The sequence below is a fragment of the Triplophysa dalaica genome, chromosome 12 (genome assembly GCF_015846415.1).
Source record: "Triplophysa dalaica isolate WHDGS20190420 chromosome 12, ASM1584641v1, whole genome shotgun sequence".
Classification (NCBI taxonomy): Eukaryota; Metazoa; Chordata; class Actinopteri; order Cypriniformes; family Nemacheilidae; genus Triplophysa; species Triplophysa dalaica.
The window spans coordinates 1,323,883-1,344,202 of record NC_079553.1 but is presented as its reverse complement, the minus strand read 5'-3'; the positions used below and the strand labels follow the sequence as shown (position 1 = coordinate 1,344,202).

Sequence of the window (20,320 nt, the reverse complement as noted above, 5' to 3'; positions counted from 1 at the left end):
GTCACCCAACAACCATCTAGACATTTTGAGGTAGGCGTTTATTTAGCTTTCATTCAGCTGTTAAAATAGTTGAATCTTTTCAGCATACCGCTACATCCGGTTTCACTCCAAGAGGTCTTAAATGCATCTATTCTGCTCATCATCTAACCCAAGCACATGGCTTACGTGGGAAGCTTAACACAGGTTCACGAAAACGCAGTCGTTCACCTCCGCATTCCCATGCACTCTCTGTTTCAGTTTCAATGAGCAGCGGTCTGCAGGCTGTGCTGAGAACAGATCGGTCTGCTCTGAAGCCCTTATGACGACCGCTTGAACTGTACACAACAACAGATGCTGTTCCCTGCGTTCTCCAGCCCCCCCTGTAGCTTCAGCACCAGAGCTGTCAGAGCAAAACTGCTCCATGCCAAAAGACAGCCAAACTTTCCGGCCCGGAATGGCAGCTCATTAGCGTAGCAGCGCCGGCTTGCTCCTTGACGGGAACTGTTGGGGTTATTTAGGAACGAAAAGCAATGTCTAACTTTCACACATATTGTTTTTGCCGGAAACAACACCACTTATTCATTTTTTGTTTTTGATAGGTCATGGGATAACTAACCTCACATCAAGATTTTTATAAGCAGCTCTAGAAAATTGCAGCACTGTAACATGGCTGGAAGGTTCTGTACTGATGCACAAACTGTACCGGCGTTCAAGGTTAGTGCACTCTGAGGCAAGAAATTTGCTTTCTGTGCAGTTTCCAACCAATCACAAAAGCTCTAAAGGAGCTGATACGATTATTTCAAGGGGTTTTAGTTGTAGTTGAGTCACGTGTATCTGAGAAGGGGAGTTAGTCATTAAATGTTACATGGGTACTCATTTATTCAGGACTGCACTTTTCAGTAGCTGAGCTGTCGTCATAATAATGTAGCTTTTCCAGTAACAAGCTTTTTTTTTACAATTTGCAGAATGCCAAAATTTGTGCGTTTACGTGTACAAAATAAACGCAAATCTATCAAAAATCTAAAGCGGCTACGCGGAGAACCGTTTTACATCATCTTCGATAGTGTGTTTAGTCATTAAGAATGCAGCGGTAAAATGGTCAGAAGCTGTATTTTTATATCTCTTATGTCCGCAGTAGCTGCATATGCAACAATAGTTCTTAATTTTGACGCTTCTACATCAACTGCGTGATTCGAGAGCAGACTTTTATACGTAATTTTACTATTAGTTCGGTTTGGGACTTTTACTTCTGCCTTTCAGGCATGCGCAGTTAACTGAGAGAAAAGCGGTAAAGGCGTTTACATGCAGCGCGAAATCGGAATAATGGGCAAATAACGACCTCTGAGGAGCAGGTTTTGCGTACGCCGTTTATGAGTTTTCCCCGATAAAAAAAATAGGGTTGGGCCGATAGACGATGCAGAGTGCTGATAGCCATCACGATGTTGGGCTGGCATCATGATTCCCCGCATGACTCAATTTCCGTCATCAGGAGGTTCCGCAGTCTTCGGCACATCTAGCACATGTTGACAAAGTTCACAGTGTGACATTCTGCGCATGTGTCGAGCTCGTCCATTCTCGCTTTCTGCAGTCTGCACATTTAACTATCAAATCTGTCGTTAACAAAGTATTTGTGAATCCCGAGGAATGTTTTCAGGAAGGTCTGTTTTACACACAAATTACTCGGAATCTACGGATGTTTCATGAATGAGGCCCAATGAACAGAAAAGATGGATGCTAATTATTTGACATAAAGGGGTATTACAAATTGCCTTCATTGTAATCTGTCAAAATGAAGGACGGTATTCAGATTTTCCATCACTGGTAAAAAAAATTGGTTAACAAGACAATTTCTATGCGCTTTATTTTTGCTCAATCAAATGGTCAAACTCTACTCACCGTCCCCCCCACTATTCTGCCCAGAGGGTACCATGCTCTCTCGTCAAACCAGTTGAGGAACTCGTAAAAGCCGTTGGTGGTGAGATGATGAGTCGATCTGTAGTTGAACCTGAAGAGAGAAAAACACAAGAGTCATTTCTCTTGAGGTACAGGCAGCGTTTTATTACAATTGACATGTCAGGATGCGTTACACTGGGAGAGGAGGTGTGTCGCTGATCGCCAGCGCTCGCAGCAGTGTGTCTGAATGAGTGATGACGGGATCTTTCCACCTACATTAACTCAACTGCCCGCACAACGGTGCCAAAACACAGACTATAAAAAGACCATTCCATGAAAAGGTCTCAAATGTTTCCATCCACCTAAAACCCCTTACGAATGAGTATTTCAGTTAGTTAATCCTCCAGATCACATACAACATCTCGAAAGAATTAAAGAATATTGGCCTTTTTATTACAGACACAGAAAACATCTGTTCAAAATTGCAACAAGGTACAAACAAGCAGAAATCCTCCGCTCATGTGCTGTAAGATGAAGAATAACAATGTTGGTGACTTTGTCGGGTCACTAGCTTGCGATGTATTACACCGACTACATTGCAAACAACTGGCACAACATCTAACAAAACCAAAATAATTACGAAACGCCAACCAAGTTTTTCTCTTCGACACAACAGCTGCTTTTTGAGTGTCAGGTGATATTTCTCAAGAACTGCGATATAAACACACATCGTCAATTTTGACACACCGGGTGTCGAGTTTTAATGGAATGCCACAAGTTTTAACAATTTGTTAAACAATGACAGCTGTATGTGTAATCTGGACTCATTATTTGATTAACTGTGCAGCCCTAAACCACACAAAAGTGAGCGTGAGAGGGTGTGCCGGCAAACACATGCATTCAAACTTCAATCAAAAGATGATCGAATTTCATTTCACACTCCACAGTCTCCAGCCTTCTCTGAATATATTGTTTGCTGATAACAGATAATGCTTTCAGTTCCAGAAAATAATGTGCATGAGTATACACAAACACAAACACACGCCTTCATGTTTGAAACCAAATAAAGTCAGGTAGTATTTTGATAGTGCCGAGCAGTTCAGGTTCTATAAATCACCTCTGGAATGAATGAAACATGAGCAGCTGGATTTAAAGTTCAACTTCTTACATAAAATCCAAATATATTAGACGGTTTTAAGAGGGTTAAAAATATTGAATATACATGTGATTGCACATCAACTATGTAATATAAAACACAACTTTAACGAATAAGGACCAAGGAAGTAACAATAATAAATACAACTTTAGTAAACATTTATGATAAATTGCCTAATGATTTCCACTTAACAACGGCAGGAATCAAGGTTGAATTCTGCTTAATTTATGCAGCATGTTCCTAGACCAATTTGGAAAAGCAAACAACGCTGGTCCAGAAGAATATCCTGTTGTTTCAGACATTCAACAGAACATTTAACAGGATCAAAATGTCAAATTAATATCCATGAAATGTAATTATATGTGTAACATTTAAAGGTCCATTTGGGTTAGGAAATGGAATATAATATATAACTATATCTTCAGAGGTGTAAATACCCCTTACATCATGAAGTGTTATGTTTTTATGACTTAGAATGAGCTATTTTCTATCTAGAAACAACGCGAGTCATCATGTTGTTTCTACAGTTGCCTTAAACAGACAATACACTATCTCCTTCGGCAAAGAAGCGAAAATGTGACGACATCTTATTTCCTTGTCAGCCACCATAGTGCTTCGTAAGGGAGGGGTGCTGTGCACCATTGGTTTTAATTGGCAACATCTGCTGCTAAATTTCATACACTGGACCTTAGTCATTAGTAGTAGAGTAAAAATCAGAAGTACTTCTGGATGAAAGTTTACATCTTGCCAAGTGGTCTATAAATGACAGCATAACTAGCATAAGAATGAGCTTTTGACACCAAACCCATAAGGGAAAAAAACACTGTTAATGACCAAAAACATTTATATCTGTATTTGGCGCTCGTTTGCATGGTGTTTCTGAATTGTCAAAACACCTTGCATGCGAAAAACGCAGAAAATCAAACCTAGTCTCAATTTCTTTATGTTGGACAAAAATATCTGAGGCGTTGTTTAAATGTGGGTGAGACAACACAAGGTCGTATTAATTTTTTTACGTGCAGAGATTTTGGACGCAAATTTCTGATTCTATGTGCAATGGGCTTAAGACAAACAGATACACTATTCAAAACATTTCTATGGGTAAAACCTCCGATGTGATGTAGTTCCCCACGAAAGTAATCCACTAAATGGACTGCAATCCTCACAATCACGTTTTCATTCGTGTAAAATGAAATAAGGCATCTGCCATAATTCCTGTGGCTTCTAATCGCTGCTTCTTTTCATGGAAGTAGCTTCAGTCCAATGGGATTGAATTGTATTACTTCTGGGTTTATTTAATCATATTCTAGAGATAGATGGAAAGTGTCAGAACACATTCTGCCATTAGATTAATGTTCTCTGTATCATAATATAGCCGTTTGACTCCAAGAGATGTTTTGCGTTCAGAAGAGGATCTGGCAACAGAGCGTTTGAGTGGGTGGAACAGAAGAACTGTGAATCATGCTCAAATCAAGACGCTAAACATGAGCGCACACATGTCACTGACCCTGGTTGCTAACAGACACCGTAACCTGCTACCTCTGATAGCCTTTAAGCCTGCCCGCTCTCTAGAGACGCTGAAGATTCAAGGTTTACTGACATGGTAAAACCCAACAATGTGATACCTGAACCGGGCCATAGATCTATGAGTCACGGAAATGCACTTTCAGCAAGGAAATGACATCAAAACATGCATGTTCACACAAGCTAAAGATACACACTTCTGAGGTTAAATCTTTGTTGCTTTTAGAGGCAAGACTGAATACTTTCTTCAGTATGATACACAAGCAGAGAATAGTATGGAAGTCATTAGGACATGAGCCGAGGCATCAATGAGCAATGCACTTAAGGGCAGTGTAATCTTGGAAGTCAACATCCAAGACTTTGGGATTGTATGAGAGCAATATCAAGGGGGCCACCTGGTAAAAACGGTTTAACCCCCGTAACATGCGTTTCATTCAACACTCCCGCCAGCTCTGAACTAAGAACTGGTCTTCATAAAACTTAATTTCACACTGCGTGGACATACACAGGGAGCGCTGAAAAGGTCCCATTCTGTGGTGCGAAACAAGCTAACATTTATTAACAGTCAGGGTAGAGGGTAGGTGTTTAAAGCGCAGAGGGAAAAATGAGAGACGAAAGGTTCTTCATTTTCTAACACCAAGTGGTTGAAGTCCAGAGACGCAAACAATGTCACGTGAAGTACGGCTTTATGTCAATTATTAAGCTATCAGGCTTAGTTTACAGCGCAAATAAAGAGTGCAGTAAAGACAATGTCAAGCCAGTTATTGTCTTATGGAGCTTTTCTACTGCATGGTATCGTCAGGTTTAATACGACTCTGCTCAGTACAGCTCACTTTACTTCCGCTCAGTTTGCTTTTCCACTGCAGTTTAGCACCGCTTCAAAGTGGGTGGGGATTATAAAGTTATCGTCATAGTCGGGCCGCCTCTACTGCCGTAACATCATTGTGAATGTGACATAATACACGCACAACATGGAACATATTGATGGCGGATTGCATTGCGTTAAGTGTCTCTCCATAAACATATACTGTACATATATAACTGCTGGGAAAGCTAACGTAGCATTTAGCATTGCATTAAGGGTCTCACCATAGACATATACATATTAACTACAAGGGTAAGCAAATGTAGCATTTAGCATCGCTTTAAGGATCTCATATAGACATATATATATATATACACACAAGACCCCTCATTGTCCGCTCGTTAGTACGTCAATGCCGCGGCGAGTTCAAAAGCCGACTATAAAGACATACGAGTGAATGCTGGACCTGCAGTTTTCTGGATAAAAACACAACATCGTTCTCATTTCTCGACTAATTTCAATACTTTTCTATTTACGTGGAGTACAGAAACGTTTTGGCTCCAGTTAAAGATGGGATGACTTGAAAATGAATGTCATACGTAACTTTTAAAACGGTTTCATATATCAGAGTGTCAACACGTCACATTTTGGTATCGGTACAGTATGTTTGGAGCCTCAAGCGAGCTGGTAATAAAAAAATTGAGATGAATATAAGATAACTGGAGCTGTAATCCAGTAATTACCTAAAATGTCAGAAAGAATTTAAGCAGCAAATTTGTAAAAACGTGAGTTAGTTATTTAAATGTAGAAGATTCCTTGTATTGATAGAATGATAGACACGTTTCCAAAAATATGGACCGTAAAACAGGTGAGCTATACTGTTTGTAGTCAGTAGACTGCATCAACGACAACACATATTTGCAATCTCTGTTCACCAACGGAGCTCATGTCCCTCGTATCATCATCTTCTGGTCGCTTTCTTTACTGCAAATTGCTGTCAGCACAAACATCCCCAAAGAGCCGATCAAAGCCTACAATGCGACAAAATTAAGGAAAAATGAAAAACAACAGAGCAGGACTATCAAATCTGAGCTGTCTCACAAAATTCTGATAACAGCTGTGAATAAGAGCAACAAGACGGAGGGGTGGGTTTGTTCAAAAGAAGAAACAGAGACCCTTGGGTCAGTTTCTGTAACACACGATGACTGTAAAATCCAGAGGTTTCAGACAAGCATTCAACAACGCATTCCTTCTAAATTGAGCTGGTTGAAGATGAATCATTTTGAGACCGAGAGCTCCAGCTGGATAACTTGTAATTCATGTTTTGGCTAGCATTATTCCTCCGTCCTCTCATCAGTTTAATCTAAACGCAGGAGTTGTACAACTCAACCTGTTGGGGTCTGGAGCCAAAGGCGAATGGGAGCCAAAAGAGGAGTAGACAAAGATGAAGATTAAACACCTGGAATATACATTCACTGAGAAAGACTAAAGAAAAGTTGTAAATTTAACTTATCAATTAAAGCTAACCAAGAGGACAGACGGCCCAAGCATTAAAGTGACACGTCACCCAAAAATGAAGACTAAGACTTTGTGCTTTTCCTAACTTTTACTTTTTGAAGAAATATCAGCATATTCACGTTTACAAAGTTTGCAGAAAAACAGCGGCCCCTGCTGTTCAAAACATGTACTGCGGTCTCAACCGACTTCTATAATCACATATTATAATTGATTTTCAACCGGCTCACGGTGAATCATTACATCTCTACTGTATACAGTGACAGATAAAAAACTAAGAGCCACGTTGACAAGATACAGACTCACATAAACTCACTATAGAGACAGGCAAAAACAGACAAAGATGGCTGCCATGGCACTAGAAACTGTTTCCACACTGTCATCTCAACAAAATTGAGAAGGAGCTCCACTTCCTTACAGAATGCACAAAATACACAGACATACGGACATTGTTTTAGGAAAAATAAATTCCATACACCAGATATTTGCAAGTCTGTCAAACGATGAGAAACTGGCGTATCTATTAGAGGAACACAAGGACTGCTGCGTGTTAGCCGCACAATATTTGTCTACCTGTCACAACAAAAGAGAAAACAATGAAACTTCCATGACCTTATGTTTTCAATGTATGTACATTACATTATATTATATTACTTTATTCTGCTACTCAAATGTATATTTTGCTTTTGTAAATCTTTGTTTAAACTATTATTCATTTCCATTTTCATGGAATAGGTGACCCAGGGCTACTACCGTAAATGAAAACTGAAACTATAAGTGAAAAAAACATTTTCGTTAACTGAAATAAAATAAAAAGTCCAGTTAAATACACATGAGGACAATCATGAGACTCATTCACAACAATGACAAAACATACAAATGTTCAAGAAGTCTCAATAATATTTTTTACATTTACAGATTTGACAAGGTGTATGTTAATTTTTACCATGATATGACATCATAGACTTTAACAATACTGAAACTACATAAAAACAAAGTAATGCTTTTTTTTAAAAATCAAAACGAAATCAAAACTATTTATGCGCCACTAAAAATAACAAACTAAACTAAATAAAAATAAAAACTAGTATTTTTTTTAAACTATAATACCCCTAAGGTGACCGAAGTATCTCTCACCTCAAACATTATTTTCCAACACACACACACACTTCCGAGTCTTTAGAACATTCAGACATCAAACATACTGCAAGCTTGCGTCAATGCCCAAACCTGAATTTCCATAGAAAACCACATGCTAGAATGTTAAAAAACACCTACGAGAATGTACCCACCAAACCAAATGTCAACACCAGCGAGGCATCACTTGGGTCATTGAAGGGAGAGATGTACTCCAGCATCCTTCAAAGAACCTATGTATAAGAGGCATGAAAGCCCACCCTCAAAGACCTGAGCTCAAAGGTACATCTGCTTCATGCATTCATGAACTCGTTCTCAACTGTGAAGAGGACTGGAAGTTACTGCCAGGTTTGAAGTTTTGACAGGACTTCTGAAGAGTGATGGGGGTTAAGCAAAGTTTGCTCTTCTTACCTGCTCCATTAAAAATGGCTCCGTCCAAGCAAGACTACTCGAGGTACTTCAACTCAGCAAAAACAGGTCCGGTAGGTGAATAATAAATGGAAAAGTCATGATTTGTACAATGAAATATGCTGTACCTGTGCATTAAATACGTGAGAGTAAATCTGAGAGCTGGTTCTTCATCCAATACGCATCCCTGTGAAAGATTGAAATCCGACTTCTAAACGACATAGAGGGCAGTTTTCCAACTGCATCAGTCATACATAATCACTGGACATCTCAAGAATGTGGCCGGATACATGTCTTTTCCTCCAAGTGCTGGTGCCCAACCTGGTCCAGTTGCACAGCATCACACCGAAGATAAAATCTTGCACCCCTTAAACCTGCTGGTTTCAGGCCAGGAGCCACTAATATAAGACACCGGGAGGTGGATGTATTCAGAAGAACGAATCATTCTGGCGAGACTGATGCAACAAACAAACCTGATCCCAATATATCGCTCCTGCCTGTCTAAACTAGAAGTGGCCAACGCAGCACCTTCGGCTGAGGGACACACGGTTGCTATTCCTGTCCCACCGCACAGCTACATCCATCAGCTTTATATCACTGCTCGACACAAATCATATAATATCATTCACAAATGCCTGAAGTATAAACTTGACTGCAATGACTTTCATTTATTATACATCTAAATAACTTGAGGGTCATAATAAAGCAAGTTTGCGGTGGAATAAAGATGCTGAAATTAAATAAGTGAGGGTGATGAAATTTAAAAAACTGTTGGTGAATAACTATGTTCTCAAATTTGACTCGCCGTGATTATTTGTAGGCAGCATATGTAGGAATAATAACAGGCTTGGTAGCATTAAGTCATCATTTTTTTGTTTTGTCATCACATGGGCACTGAACTGGTGATTATTTTCGGTGTTTTGGTTATTTGGGCATTTTCTAGGCAGGGGGCGAGGAGCAGGACCGATCATTTTCTGTTGACCATACGGCAAGATTGGATTACGTATTCTGTACATTCCTCATCGTTGGGGACCATCGTTGGGTCAAAAATTGACAAACCCAACCGTTGGGTTAAATGAACCCAGAATATGGATATATTTGACCCTACAAAGGAGTAAAACAACCCAGCATTTTGGGTTGAAAAAACCCAGGTTAATGTAAAACCCAGCTGCTGGGTTTGTCTATTTTGAGCCACATTTTTAAGAGTGTATGCTTTGTATGCCTTACTAAATAAAAAAATAAAAGGACGATATCAACTATGTATGAACATAATTGACAAGTCAAGACGTACCAACTCCATTACTACATTAGTGACCCTACCACTATAAAAGAAACCAAAATAGACGGGGGCAAAAAAGATTTTTAATCTGAACTGTGTTTGATCAACAGATCATTCAGCTTGAACGGATTCAGTGACTGTTCTTTTTAAAAGAGAAATTGGGGCTTCAGAAACCCGCGCAACGCCTGACTGGATTAAAGAAACCCAATTCACGAGGAGAGTGTGTCTGGTCAAAGCAATCAGGCCGAACGATTTAAGCATCGATCAAGCCTCGTTGAAAAACCTTTAATCTTTTTAAAAACGCAGATGGGAGGAGGCAAAGAAAGCAAATGCCAAACTTACATCTCACTTCCCGCGTGTTGATTTCCTGGAGATTTAATCCAACATAAAAGACCTGATTAACCTTGAGGGACGATCCGGAAGGTTTTCCGGATGAGGACAAGGAGTTCGTCCCACCTGACAAGAGCACATCAAAGAGATGCTCTTGGAATAACTTTAAGGGCGCGTAATTGGCAAGAGAAAAGCTTGTGGCGCGAATGCAAAGCAGCTGAGTAAAGAGAGTGTCTCCTCATTAAACATATTCCATTTTAGCACAAAGATGACGGCGACCCATTGTGTACAGCGAAGAGAATAAACAATTTTATCCAAGTGTAGACAAAAACCCACAGCGATTAATATTTAGCATATTGTTTGAGGACGGATTAGAAAACATCTGCCTGTAATATTGATATGATCACAACTTCTTTGTATCGTAGATTAAAGGACTAGACACACCGAATAATATTATTGTCCTGAATTATATTTGTCCTTTAAAAATTGCTCCTGGTCCACAAATCCCAAGTCTTGATCACGGATAACTGTCTGACTCAAATAAATAATGACATTCTGATAAGAATAATTCACACTGTTCCAAAGACTGTGGAAAATACAAAGAAATGGCCGACCAGAGTTTAACCCCAGGTGTCAATGTTCCTGATTTCAAAGAAATACAATGAATATTATTGCATATACATCTAAATCAATGTGTTTGTACAGCTGTGAACTTTCATAATATAACAGTAAGCAGGTTGGAACATAACACGGTGAGAGACACGAAAGACCACTTGCAGCCTTCAACAAGCTGAAGATGCTGAAGAGAGAGACTCCTACAGTGTGAAAGAAACCAAGAACTTCGCTCTGTAATGGATGTTTTCACAGACAAATAGAGCGTGTGAAATTCTGCACTCTGCCCTACATTGAAACACTACATTGATGAAACCTGAGTGGGAGCACATAATGAACTGTAAACATTACTTCTGTTTAGTGGTGGGAGATATACTGATACTAAAGCACCCTGAAAGGAATCCCATTCCAATCAATCGAGAGTCAAAGAAAAATGTAAGAGAGCTTGTGTTAACATTTCTCATACGCATCCAAACGAAAAGGCACGATTTAATACACACGGTGTGAAAAGCAGCAGTTTGTCTAATGCCATTGCATATTTCCAAGCCTGCGTGAAGTCTTTTAGGTAATGAACTTAACACTCGTTCTAACACTCATTGCATGAGCACAGCAACTCACTCTTCAAATGTGCTCTTGAAAGAAGATTCTTGAAGCTCTAATTTTTCCAGAACTTAAGCTTCAATACCAATGAAATAGTTCAAAACTATGCGCCATCAGTGTATAAAACAAACAAATAATGACATTTCATGGAAAATCATCCGCAACAAATCAAATTAAAACAATTTAATAAGCTTACTGTTGGGAATCGGGTTAGGACAGAAGAACGTCTAACACACTTTTACTTGCACTTGTACTTGTGCCTATAACAAAAAATAGGTTACAGCCAGGTTAAATATTTTAGTTTCTTTTAAACGGCAAGAAACCTTCTATGGCTATGTTTATGTGAGAGCCTGATTTAGTTATTAACAAAGAAAAAAAAAGAAAAAAAGAACTTAAATGTAGCACTTGTTTTCATATTTGTCTAATAAATGCATTATTTAAATAAAAAAACAGCTGATTCAAATTTAAAAAGGCTTGATGAAAATTATAAAAAAATGTTATTAAACAATAATAAATTAAAAAAGCGACCAAAAAGGATGTGGCTTGTGTCACATAATTCATTTCAATATTTGTTTGCTTAAATTATTTTTGACACTGTCACCTTGTATTAAAGTTTTTCTGAACTTAGCATTTAAAGGAATGTATTTGAGAGAAAAAACATTTTGGTTTCATTCTGCGAACTGCTAACAATACTTCTAACGAAAATTGAGAAACATGTAAAAAATAACAGAGAAATTGCACTGTACTTTTTCAGACCTCAAATACTGCACAGAAAATATTAATATTCACTATTAAGCAATATTATGTATCAATGTATTTAGGAAAGTAAAATAAAAAAAGTATTCATGTGTCATGTCATGCGGTCAGTCTTTCACATTGCTGTTGGATGACTTTGTCACTCCTGAGGTTTGATTTGGTTGAAATTCAACAGGACACTCCCTATACTGGCAACAAAACATCTAGAAATGCTGATTAAATGAACATTTGGAATGGTCTCTTAATTCTTCCTGTGGTTGTATGTGATTTGCTTGACGAACTCCAAGTCGCCACCACCCACTCCATGACCACGTGAATATTCAATCCTACAAAGGCGATAGCCTGAAGTTCGGTCATGAGCCTTTTCACAGTTCTTCGACAGTGTTTCATGAAGGTTACACAAAGCCCAGTAATAAGCAGACCTCTGCACGGCCTCGTTTCCTCCTCATTGAGATTAATAATGACGGAGACCTGTACTGGAGGCCAGCCGCAGGCTACAGGACGCAGATACATTATAATTCTCCCCATATCCTCCAATAATAGCACAATCTTGTTCTGGGAGATACAGGAGCGCAGCCGAGAGATAAGTGGCACTCAAATGCGCCTTCAGATCAGAATGCCCGTCACAGACAATATAACCCCAGGATGAAATCTCAATTAACACAAGAGAGGATGGATAATGCCAGATGGATAAAGAAAGAGGCAAAAATAAAAAAGCTCAATCAGAAACGTAAGATTTGCCTTTCTTGCTCCAGCCTTCATTGTGCAATCGCAATATAGAGGGCACTGTTATTTGTCTTGAAGAGGTTGAAATAAGCCAGAGAGAGGGAGGAGAGAGAGAGAGAGAGAGAGAGAGAGAGAGAGAGAGAGAGAGAGAGAGAGAGAGAGAGAGAGAGAGAGAGAGAGAGAGAGAGAGAGAGAGAGAGAGAGAGAGAGAGAGAGAGAGAGAGAGAGAGAGAGAGAGAGAGAGAGAGAGAGAGAGAGAGAGAGAGAGAGAGAGAGAGAGAGAGAGAGAGAGAGAGAGAGAGAGAGAGAGAGAGAGAGAGAGAGAGAGAGAGAGAGAGAGAGAGAGAATACACTAGAGGAATTAGGAGTAGAAAAGCAGAACAGGAAACACAGAACTCTTCATCCAAAACGGAGACGGGACAGAGCCAGCTCGGGCAGTGTGCTGGTTCTAAATGAGAAACCTGAAGAATCAGTGTGTGCGAGCGTGTGTGTGTTGATCTGAAATTATCTGGACATGAAACGATTACTCATTTGAGCTCTTGAATCAATAAAGCCCCTGGCTTAAAATGTAGAAAAGTTGTTCGAACAGCTTGGGCTTGAAGGCTAAGGGCTCTCAGACTTATTAGCAGCCAAACAGGACAGTCGCTCAATCTCTGAACAGCTCTACGGATGAGACGTAAATAGACCACCAACCTTTCAAGGTCAAGCGTGTAGTGTCATTAGAATACGTTGAGTTATTATAGCTTGGTATGGTTAGACATCCTTCAAAAGATTGCATTGAGGGAGTGTTACTGTGTTGGCTGGAGCGCTCAAACAAATGCAGAAATGCTGCGTCAACCTTTCTGTTACAGGTCGTCACCTTGGAATTACAAAGTTCCATCTGCATTCTGAGCACTTTTGAGACATTGAGATAAGATTTTGCATCACATTTTTTTTGTGGGTCGAACCACTTAATAATTGAATAACTCAATTTTGACAAAACTGTCAGATAGAACCAAGGTGACATTGATACATATTGAAATGGAAAACATCAGGCCGGTCTACCTTTTCTTAAAGACATACTTCAGGCTTGAATCTAAATTTCCCCATGTTTTACTTCCCTCAAGGCATCCTAAAATCGACATTGTCTGATATCAATCACAAAATAAGACGGGATTAGACCTAAACAGTTTCAACAAATGAAATTTCCTTAATCACAACTAACAATATGTCCCTATTTTTCATCAACATTAACTCCGTGACTTTTAACCACAGTCAGTGAGTGCAGCTGTGACACGTCAGAGGAGATCTGGCCCTCCCGGCTGAGACTGGTTTCTCCTGAGGTTATTTTCTCCATTTACTCCTCATTGGAGTTTGGGTTCCTCGCCATAGGGCCATGTTGGCTTGCTCACCCGGAGACTGGATTTATTAGAAATTATTTCCTAGAATTATCTTGCTTCCTCTATAAACACCATGTACTGAGCTGTTTTTTTCTTATTTTCTCATGTAAAGCTGCTTTGGGACAATGCACATTGTGAAAAGCGCTATATAAATAAAGTTGAATGAAATTGAATGCGACTTTCTTCTTGAAGAATAATGCATTCAGACTTATAATACCACGTATACTTTAATTTCCAAACGGTGGAATGGGAGTGAATGGGAGGGGCAATTCTGTGGTCTTAAAGGTCTTTTGAAGCAAATCGATGCGTTTAAGAGAAATATCCATATTGAAAATGCTATTCACGATTATGTCTAGCATCCGCTGCAGGCGAACGAGAGGCTTGTTTTTCCGGCAAATAACGTTTCGTTAATCCCTGTGACTAACACAACATTTTTCTTTTTCAGCCAATAGAAACACCGCCTCCTCTGGGCGGGAGCTTCGTCACCACCATATAGTGGAAAAGCCTTTCGTTCGCCTGCAGCCTATGTTAGAAATCATCAAACATGTAAAAGCAATAACGAGCAACTTTTTGAACTTAAATGAATGTCTCTAAATTTATTTTAGCGGTAGCCAAACTTTTAACCTGGACGAATTTAACTGCCGTTGCTTCCTAAGAAGCCTCCTATTGGCTGAAATTGCACTTGTAACTTTGGAGTTCGGGCAGGTTCAAGTCCCACCTATCCCAGTATACATCACGTTTTACTAGTAGCCTGGGAGAAATTAGCCAACAACTAACAATAAGACGAAACATTAACAATAACTCCAAACAATCATCATGGTAGAGCAAGAAAATAAAACAAAGAGGAAAAGAGAGAGAGTGATCGGACACGGACACTTTATCACTTTGTGTGGGTAAACTTAAGTATTATTTGGCCAAAAAAATCTATATTTGTCTATTTTGACCGAAATGAATAAGTAACCACTTCAACTAGCATGTCGATGACCTAACAGCTCTATTCAGACATATTCATGTCAATGTTTTTAGCACATTACAAATCTCCTATGCTGAAGTTATGGATATGTAAATGGAGCAACAACAAAAAAAACTTTCGCATGAATCACCACTCACCTGCAAATGTCAAAGGTCTCAGATGCAAAACTAGGTGCAATGTCTCCAGACAAACAACTACACGAACAGAACCAAAAGACAACTTCTCCAGAAGAACTCGAGCACTTGCATTCACAGTTAAAAGCTTCTCAACATGAGTATGACTAACAAAGCTGGAAAATCGATCTTGCCTGGCAGAAAGTGAAAAACTTCTGTAAGTATACTGCGAGAGCACACAATAGCCCATGTGGTGTCAATGACACACTCGAGAGCACGGGTCCATGTGTGCAAGCAAATAAAAGTACACAACCAAAGACAAGTATGTCAAGAAAGGGGCACAAAAAAACGTTGCTTAAAAATCTTCAATTCAAATGGTATGTCACAACAAAGACTGCTTTAATGGTTTCCAACCTCACAAAACAACCAAAAAGGATTTAAAAAGGAATGTCTGCGATTACGTAATCACACAATGATGCAACAAGCTTAACGCTAACGTTCATACATGACAAAGGCTATGCACCTCTCTTTGCAGCCTTCATTTTTCCTCTTTTTGAAGTTATGACATCACAGAAACATAAGACATGAATTCATTAACGCATTCACTTGCCCAGGGGTAGTAGCATCATAGTGAACTGTCACAGCAACATCTCGCTAAATAAATTATCATGCCATTTTAGTATATGAAGCGTGCTGGCCTGAAAGGAAATGGGCTAATGACCCGGGAATGGACGGCAAAGCCATTACACATAATGTGGTTTAGAAAACCATCCCAATGAAATTCAGAAGGCCATTAGCAGATAATAAAGGCTCGTTTGGTAATTAGTGTGGCTTTCAAAGAGGCAAGCGTTATTACAGTGGCTCACGCTTAAGGTTAAGTTTACTCAAATTCTTAACCCCGAGTATTCAATTTTGGCACCTCAAATCACACGGACTGTTAGGAAGAGATTTGCTTTTTCAAAAATAAGCAGCTGGCTTTATGGTTTCCAACTTAACATCTGGGCAAAAGTGTATTGGATGTACACTGAAAGAGAAACCATGCAATATTTATAGCATTCCAAATTAAAATCGTGATTAAATCGATGTGGCTATCGCGATTGTGAACTCGCAAAGGCTGCGATAATGTTTTATGCGCTGCTTGTTCATGAAGCACGGCTCTGTGATCTGTGGGAAATTCTTCTTCACCTGAAAGCACTGCGCGTTTGGTTCACTTAAAACGCGGATTTGAAAAAGCAACACCAGTCAAAGATCATCCTTATAAATATACTTTAATGTCATGACGATGCCTGAGGAGTCTTGAAAAAAAGTGATAGAATGATACCAGATGCAGATAAGAAGACGGCATTTCAAGGTTATACATGTGTTATATAGCATTGGAGTTTCTTTGCGAGAGCGCCCTCTGGCTTTCGGGTACAGCTGCATTTAACAGTATTTCATTGACAAGCTGCGCATAAAACATTGCGCCAACCACCAAATCGCGTGCGGTGCGGTTTCTTTTCGTTTAATCGTGCAGCCCTACTAAATAGGCCTTTTTACTCTTAAAGATCACCTAATTGAAAATTGAAATGAATGTGCAAAAGAAAACAACATTAAGCAATTTTGCTCTCCCTTCAGTCTCAGGAGTAGTGGAAAACATATCTCGTCATTATCAAAAGGGCAACAACAAGCAACAGGTGTGGAAAAAGACACGACAATTGGATAATGAATTAGTCCCCAAAGTGAATGCACAACCTGTAATCTGGCTGAGCAATATTGTCCGTGAGATCAATTAAAATTGCATTTAAGTTACTGCAAACATTGGCATGTGCCTATTAGCAATATTTCAATCATTCTTATATAATTTATCAACAATTTTTATCCTGAAATATAGGGTTGGTTTGGACTTCAGAAAACGGGTTCTAAACAAAAATCAAGACGACAATTGTCACTACTGTACTTTTTGTTTTTGCCCGAAACATTTTGAACGTTTTTATCTAAACCACACTTAAAGCAAAAGCAAATCACTTAAATATGCTAGAGCAAAAGCAAAAATATTGATAGTGGAATATCAAGGTATCTAATTATAGATATAACTTACTAGCTAGCTAACAGTGTGAAACGTTAAAAACCATGCCAAGCGTCTGATCACACCCTAGCAACAAGCATCAAATTCACCAGAGGTCACATGTAAAAATCGAATGTTCTGCCATAAGAATGCGTAAATAATATATTTCCTACAGATAATGTGTAATGATAGGGGGTATGGGCATTGCAATGGTTATATAGCTATTTTGCCCTTCATGACAAGTGTGAGGGGGGAGAATTTTTGTATAATTCATTGTTTTAATTATATTAAGCCTTAAAATTCTGACGTCACAGTTTTATACGTTATGTACGAGGAAGAAATAAGCAGGAAACAGATAAGAACTACTGTGAAGTGTAACTGCTGAGGGACGTGCATTATATTGTAGAATTTGCCTACTGGTACTGCTTATCTGACAACCAATCTTATGTGACCTAAAAGAAAACCATTTACATGAGACCAGATATTTTAGCTTAAAACTCATAATTTTGATGGTTTGTTTTTTCCTTCACTCAGCTGACAGTGTTGCCTTTCTTACCTATGAATGAGGTGTATGCACACTGAGCAATAACGTATGTCTGCAAAAATAGGATTAAGGTCAATGTCGGGAGTCAAATTAACCAAACACGACTTTATCATACATCAGCAATCAAAAAGAAAAAGCGCTTCAGGCTATACGTTTCATGCTACATTCACAAACACGAAAAAAGATACGACTTTTGCACTTACTCAGGCATATAGCAATGTGTTGAGCCTAGTCTGTTCGCCGAAACTTGAACGTTTTCTTACTAAACACGTCGTTGTCAGCAATGCAATGAGAGCGGAAGTGGCATAGCTGGCTGAGATTTAAGCGCAAGTTCGCCCCCTATGCATATACCCCATGAACTGTGACAAACTCAAAACACAAAAAGTTTATCAATACCATGACAGTTTTAATACTTAGCCGTGGTTACGACTAGCATAAGATAAACATTTGACCACATAGAAAAATACAAACTTCAAGCTTGATTACTCCCTGAGGAACCACCAAAACCACCATCAACATTGCACTTGCGTCATCACAAACTCAACCAGTAATCACACATCAATTTGCATATTTTGCATGGGCAAACACAAGATGTTTTTGAATATCTGTGCAATACAACGTGCATGCATATGTTTGAAGCGTCTGTCTGGCGGTGACGTCACGTGACGACAAAGATTTCAAAGACGATAAAATACATCAAAAAAAGACCAGTAAGATTAACCATGACTTACATTTTCAATGTGTTGAGGAATAGGAAACGAGTGCTTTCGAGTTTATACTGGTGCGTTCTGCACAAAGAATCGATTTAAATCTACTATATTTTACCAAATTCATTTTATGACATAAATATACTATACAGCAGAATACAAGCTTCTCTTTGACAGCTTTGACAGGCTCAACACCGTCGACCAATCAAACAAGAAAATACTAATAAAATGACACTTATCTGCAATCTGAAAACTATCACAAAACATACAGATTTATTTTGCATAAACTAAACGCACATTATTAATACGCTCAGGGAACACTTTATAATATTACTAACCCGTATAATGCTTAAAAATGTGCTTATGTACTATACATTTAAGCATGCAAAAGAGTCAAACATTGACATATCTAAGAATTTCATGACCTGTCAAGAATTTCACAATGCAACACGGAAGTCACCGAGTGAAGTAGCTCTTCACTGCATTCATTAGCGTTTTGCTAAATAGACAGTTCGTGCAGGCCACGTTTATTTTAAGAAAAGTGCCAATTTAGTTTACAGCGCATTACTAAACGATAGAAAACAACAGTCACGCGCTTACGTGTCAAAATTGTCAAGCGAGGACGTGCCGCACCGAGACAAAACGCTTCCTATACAATTACGCTGAAATGAATGAAAGCTCGCAGCAACCTTTGTGCATCACACACTGATCCTACAACAAACCAAGATTGCTGCAAATGTACTCGTGCATTACATTTAATAACACAAAATCTTTATCACGAACCCACCCGCCCTCAACGCTACTTACCAAGGGTCAAACTCATGAATGATGCTCTCGAAGCGAATAACTGCGAAAAGTCGAGAGCTGAATCCTGCCAACCAGGCCAGAAAGAGAATAGTGAACGACAGCAAAGACTGCCATCCCGCCGGTTGCGTCAGTCCGCCGGACAGGCCTCCGCCGCTACATCCAGCCGGGGAGTTGGGCCGCCCGTTGCCCGAGACCGAAACGGCGTTGGTGCTCGCTTTGTGCTTACTATCGGAGGCGGTGTGGTGCTCCGCCATGTTCTGAGCGAGCCGTGCGGGAGGATCTGTTTTAGGAAAGCTCTTCCCACCGCCACGCACCCCTCTGTCCACCAACCCACTCCCTCCTCGGCTCCAATATTTCAGCGGCTTGGCTTCAAATGCAGATCTTTATTTGCTGTTTAATTACGACTTGTTTTTATTTGCGTTAGATTCTGCGTAGAGTGGCATGCTAACCGGCTTGTACCACTCAGCACACGAGACACACTAGTGTGGGGGGGACAGGGCGGATCTGCGCGATACAGCAGGAAGAATCTTTCAGCCTCTCATAGCGAGACAGGTAGAACAAGGCGGGTCACAAGCTGTTCGACTTCAGCCAATAAGCTGCAAGCGGACGACTGACAGGAGCGATCGTTTAGCCAATGATATTGCTCCCTTTCTGGACCGTTGAGAAACTTAACGGAAGAAGCTCACACGAAAGCGGCCTATCATGTGACTGATTCAGACGAACGGACATGCTTTGAGCCAATCAGCGTACGGGAAAGCCGTCGCCTTGTAGCGCGGTGGGCCAATGAAATTAATTAATTTTTGTCACTAAAAACAGACGTATTTTTCTGGCTACTTTAAAACGTTTTTTTTGCGGATGTCTGGCGATTAATTTGACATCTGGATGAAAAGTTTAAATTAAAGAATTGTTTTAGCATGAAGGGCGTGTTTAAGAGAAACAAATCACGATGGTTTTCATGTGTTGCTTTCACAGTGTGTTAGATTATTTAATGTTTGAATGAATTTCATATTTTAGCAATTGATCGGTTGCATAC

General features: G+C 39.5%; 1 protein-coding gene across 1 annotated transcript in view; it reads right to left on the bottom strand.

Annotated features, from left to right (window-relative positions):
* The window catches only part of stt3b (STT3 oligosaccharyltransferase complex catalytic subunit B), a 40,760-nt gene extending 20,963 nt beyond the window's left edge, over positions 1–19,797 (bottom strand). Inside the window, exons 1-2 of the mRNA XM_056762245.1 lie at positions 19,288–19,797; positions 1,876–1,984 (exon numbers count right to left, since the gene is read on the bottom strand). Coding sequence (XP_056618223.1) covers positions 1,876–1,984; positions 19,288–19,541 — 363 coding nt within the window. The 5' untranslated portion in view covers positions 19,542–19,797. The remainder of the gene's footprint in view (positions 1–1,875; positions 1,985–19,287) is intronic.
* Between the last annotated feature and the right edge of the window lie 523 nt (positions 19,798–20,320).